This window comes from Rhinopithecus bieti, unplaced genomic scaffold (assembly GCF_001698545.2).
Source record: "Rhinopithecus bieti isolate Rb0 unplaced genomic scaffold, ASM169854v2 scaffold_11803, whole genome shotgun sequence".
In the NCBI taxonomy this organism is placed as follows: Eukaryota; Metazoa; Chordata; class Mammalia; order Primates; family Cercopithecidae; genus Rhinopithecus; species Rhinopithecus bieti.
The window spans coordinates 439507-444098 of NW_016807064.1; the positions used below are offsets into that span (position 1 = coordinate 439507).

Sequence of the window (4592 nt, forward strand, 5' to 3'; positions counted from 1 at the left end):
ACCGCCGCCGGGCAGGGGAGGGCGCGGAGGGCGGGGGCGCGGTCCGCTCGCGCCCTCGGCCTCGCTCCCGCCCCTCCCCGGAGCGGCTGCCAGTCAGCGGCGAAGAAACCGGATTGGCCGGGGGGCGGCTGTTGCCCTGGAGCTGCCGCCCCGCCTCTCCGCCCCTCGCCCGCCTTCCCCGCTCCCCCGCCCTCCCCAGGGCCTTGGGAAGGGGCTCAGCGTGGGAAAGGATGGTTGAGTTTTAACCAGAGGCAAAGCGTGAGCGGGATCAGTGTGTCCTGAACGCGAGCAGCCGAGCGCGGAGACGTGCCGCTGTAGTTAACTCCTCCCTGCCCGCCGCGCCGACCCTCCCCTGGATCCTCCGGGCAGCCAGCATGAAGCGAGCTCACCCCGAGTACAGCTCCTCGGACAGCGAGCTGGACGAGACCATCGAGGTGGAGAAGGAGAGTGCGGACGAGAATGGGTGAGCTGGCGGCGGCGGAGCGGAGCCAGAGCGGGAGGCGAGCGCAGGCCCGCCGCGGTGACAGCGGGCGAGGACCCTTGGCGCGCCGGTGCTCTGCGCTGACCTCCGCGCGTCGCGGGCTGGCGGCAGCCCGCGGCCAGGGAACCCCTGGGCGCCTTCCAGCCCAAGTGGCAAAAAAGTCTGAGTGCGGGGAGGGTGTGGGGGGCGACCTCTCAGGTCACCTCTCCTCGTTTAACGGCGATTTCAGTTTTGTTTGTGCTTTTTCTCTTTTCAGAAACTTGAGTTCAGCTCTAGGTTCCATGTCCCCAACTACGTCTTCCCAGATTTTGGCCAGAAAAAGACGGAGAGGAGTGAGTCTCTTTACAATCTCGTTTTATTTTTGTTATTTAACGGAAATAACCACCGTTTTTGGATTTGAAATTTACAGTCTTAATGGTAATGCCTTCCTTTGTTTTGCTTGCCCTCTGCAGATAATTGAGAAGCGCCGACGAGACCGGATCAATAACAGTTTGTCTGAGCTGAGAAGGCTGGTACCCAGTGCTTTTGAGAAGCAGGTAATGGAGCAAGTAGGTAAAGCTCTCAGCGTCGCTATCCGCACCTTCTGAATCTTTCCTCCATTAATCTCATCCGCCTTGGAAAATAGCTGTGTTGCTTGTGCCTAGATGAATTCGTACAGATGCCAGTGTATTTTGTGAAGACAACTGATTTTTCTTTAGTCCATACTTCACGCTTTACAAAGCATATATCTTTGTATATATGTTTGCATATTTTAAGTTGTTCCCCAAAGGAACTTGTGCCAAATCAATCTTTTTGGCATTCTCATCTTTAGGGATCTGCTAAGCTAGAAAAAGCCGAGATCCTGCAGATGACCGTGGATCACCTGAAAATGCTGCATACGGCAGGAGGGAAAGGTACATCTAGACCTAGTGGGGGCTCTGAGTGGTTGGCATAGAGTGAGCAGCGACTGAAGGCCAGGATTGGTGCAGTAGCTGCCTGATTTTTCTTTGGGGGTGGGGAGAGAACAGTGTGCGGTGTGTGCAGTTCCCTGTCAGTACATTTTCAAATGCACATAGAATCTTCTCCAGTGAATTCACCACCCCAACTCTCTGCAGATTGAACTAGTGCATCTTTTGGAAAATACCTGTTATTTGTGAGGTCTTCAAAAGTTGTGACAGCCCTGATTCAGATCAGGTAGCTCTCACATTTGTCCATTGCTATTTTGAGAAAAAGCATTTAAAAACAATATGTGGTCTTATTTTGGTATATGGGATTTAAAAAAAAATGCGCTGCCACATGCCTCTTGAGGAAAGAAATGTATTGCGGTTAAGTAGAGGAAACCTAACAGGAGACCAAGGTCTGTGTGTCTGTCTCCAGCAGGAAAATGCTTTACTGAGGTCCAAGTGCCTAAAAGCTCCACGATGATAACTTACATCTGTGTGTCTAATGAATTTCACTGCTCTGTGGTTTCTCTGTCCTTGATGTATTTTTTGTTGTTGTTGAGGGAAAACATTAAAGGAATGAGCATAGTTTCATCTGCTGGTAGGGTATAATTCCAATTTCTGCTCTGCAGCTTCTAATTGGGCTTTGAACTTGCATTAGCAAACACATTCTGCTTATGTTGATTAATGCAAAGATTTTGGTAGACTCCAAAATATTTAGACTTTTGGAAGAACCCTTGACTGTCGTGTTTTAAGGGATGCAGGTATCTGCCAGGAAGGGCTGTCTCTGGGACTGAAGAAATGCGGGAAACGGGCAAAGCCCTGAGATTTTTCTTTTGTTCTTTTCCTTAGGCTACTTTGATGCGCACGCCCTTGCTATGGACTATCGGAGTTTGGGATTTCGGGAATGCCTGGCAGAAGTTGCCCGTTATCTGAGCATCATTGAAGGACTAGATGCCTCTGACCCGCTTCGAGTTCGACTGGTCTCACATCTCAACAACTACGCCTCCCAGCGGGAAGCCGCGAGCGGCGCCCACGCGGGCCTCGGACACATTCCCTGGGGGACCGCCTTTGGACATCACCCGCACATCGCTCACCCGCTGTTACTGCCCCAGAACGGCCACGGCAACGCGGCCACTACGGCCTCACCCACGGAACCGCACCACCAGGGCAGGCTAGGCTCGGCACATCCGGAGGCGCCTGCTTTGCGAGCGCCCCCTAGCGGCAGCCTCGGACCGGTGCTCCCTGTGGTCACCTCCGCCTCCAAACTGTCGCCGCCTCTGCTCTCCTCAGTGGCCTCCCTGTCGGCCTTCCCCTTCTCTTTCGGCTCTTTCCACTTACTGTCTCCCAATGCACTGAGCCCTTCAGCGCCCACGCAGGCTGCAAACCTTGGCAAGCCCTATAGACCTTGGGGGACGGAGATTGGAGCTTTTTAAAGAACTGATGTAGAATGAGGGAGGGGAAAGTTTAAAATCCCAGCTGGGCTGGACTGTTGCCAACATCACCTTAAAGTCGTCAGTAAAAGTAAAAAGGAAAAAGGTACACTTTCAGATAAATTTTTTTTAAAGACTAAAGGTTTGTTGGTTTACTTTTTTCTTTTTTAATGTTTTTTTCATCATGTCATGTATTAGCAGTTTTTAAAAACTAGTTGTTAAATTTTGTTCAAGACATTAAATTGAAATAGCGAGTATAAGCCAACACTTTGTGATAGGTTTGTACTGTGCCTGATTTACTTTGTAAACCAGAATGATTCCGTTTTTGCCCCAAAATTTGAGGAATCTTAACATTTAGTATTTTTGGTCTGTTTTCTCCTTGTATAGTTATGGTCTGTTTTTAGAATTAATTTTCCAAACCACTATGCTTAATGTTAACATGATTCTGTTTGTTAATATTTTGACAGATTAAGGTGTTGTATAAATAATATTCTTTTGGGGGGAGGGGAACTATACTGAATTTTATATTTCTGAACAAAGCGTTGACAAATCAGATGATCAGCTTTATCCAAGAAAGAAGACTAGTAAATTCTCTACTTCCTATAGCAGAAAGGTGAATGTACAAACTATTCGTGGCCCTGAATCCATCTGACCAGCTGCTGGTGTCTGCCAGGACTGGCAGTTCTGATTTAGTTAGGAGAGAGCCGCTGATAGGTTAGGTCTCATTTGGAGTGTTGGTGGAAAGGAAACTGAAGGTAATTGAATAGAATACGCCTGCATTTACCAGCCCCAGCAATGCAATGAAATTTTAATCACACAGATCTCAAATTCACAAATGTTAACATGGATAAGTGATCATGGTGTGCAAGTGGTCAATTGAGTAGTACAGTGGAACCTGTTAAATGCATAGCCTAATTTTCCTGGAACTGCCATGTTTTCTTTTAACTGGAAATTTTTATGTGAGTTTTCCTTTTGGTGCATGGAACTGTGGTTGCCAAGGTATTTAAAAGGGCTTTCCTGCCTCCTTCTCTTTGATTTATTTAATTTGATTTGGGCTATAAAATATCATTTTTCAGGTTTATTCTTTTAGCAGGTGTAGTTAAACGACCTCCACTGAACTGGGTTTGACCTCTGTTGTACTGATGTGTCATGACTAAATAAAAAAGAAAGAACAAAGTATTCTGTGGTGTATGTCTTACATACCTTGGCCTTTCCCTCTCTTGGCTAAGAAAAGATAAATTTTCCTTGGTTTTCATTTTGCCTGATTGGTTTGTATGTTTACCAGTTTCATTATTCTTGGACTTCTAAACTGTGTGAATTCGTGCCATTGAATAAGGTGACTTCATTACAATGCAGAGCTTTGCCCTGCCTCCCACAAGGGGACATAGCCCTTTTGCTCTTACGTCAGATGATCTGGCCCTAAACTGGCCATCTGTGGATTAGGAAAGCTGAAATCAGACTGAGACTTACAGGGGTGGAAAGGAGCTTGGATGAAATATTTTAAAACCGTGTTGACTATTTGACAAATATTTACTCAGAGTACCTACTGCGTGCTCATTTCTATGCGAGAGGATGGAAATTTCTTTATTTATTTTTTTAAATGGCGAAACAAGAAGAACCAAATGTTGCTATCCCTCAGACCCTGTGCAGGGTCTTGGGAATCTGTGGTCTGATGAGCAGTGGCAGGCTGTAATTCTGCACCTGCACAGCTCCAGGAGTCTTCCCTGGTCTTATTTCCAAGGAATTTAACTCTTTAGT

The 4592-nt window shown here is 47.3% G+C and overlaps 1 protein-coding gene across 3 annotated transcripts; it reads left to right on the forward strand.

The window, feature by feature from the left end:
• Positions 1 to 6: 6 nt before the first annotated feature.
• HEY1 (hes related family bHLH transcription factor with YRPW motif 1) lies at positions 7 to 4013 on the forward strand. 3 transcript variants are annotated; one of them, XM_017879836.1, is made up of 5 exons: positions 7 to 463; positions 738 to 813; positions 934 to 1029; positions 1293 to 1374; positions 2254 to 4013. In XM_017879836.1, exons 1-5 carry the CDS (start codon positions 375 to 377, stop codon positions 2835 to 2837), a joined length of 927 nt encoding a protein of 308 aa, XP_017735325.1. In that variant the 5' UTR covers positions 7 to 374; the 3' UTR covers positions 2838 to 4013. The 3 variants fall into 3 exon arrangements, with proteins under 3 accessions (XP_017735325.1, XP_017735326.1, XP_017735327.1); XM_017879837.1 differs by having other exon boundaries at positions 934 to 1017; XM_017879838.1 differs by lacking the exons at positions 7 to 463; positions 738 to 813; positions 934 to 1029; positions 1293 to 1374 and adding an exon at positions 1677 to 1817.
• Positions 4014 to 4592: the final 579 nt, after the last annotated feature.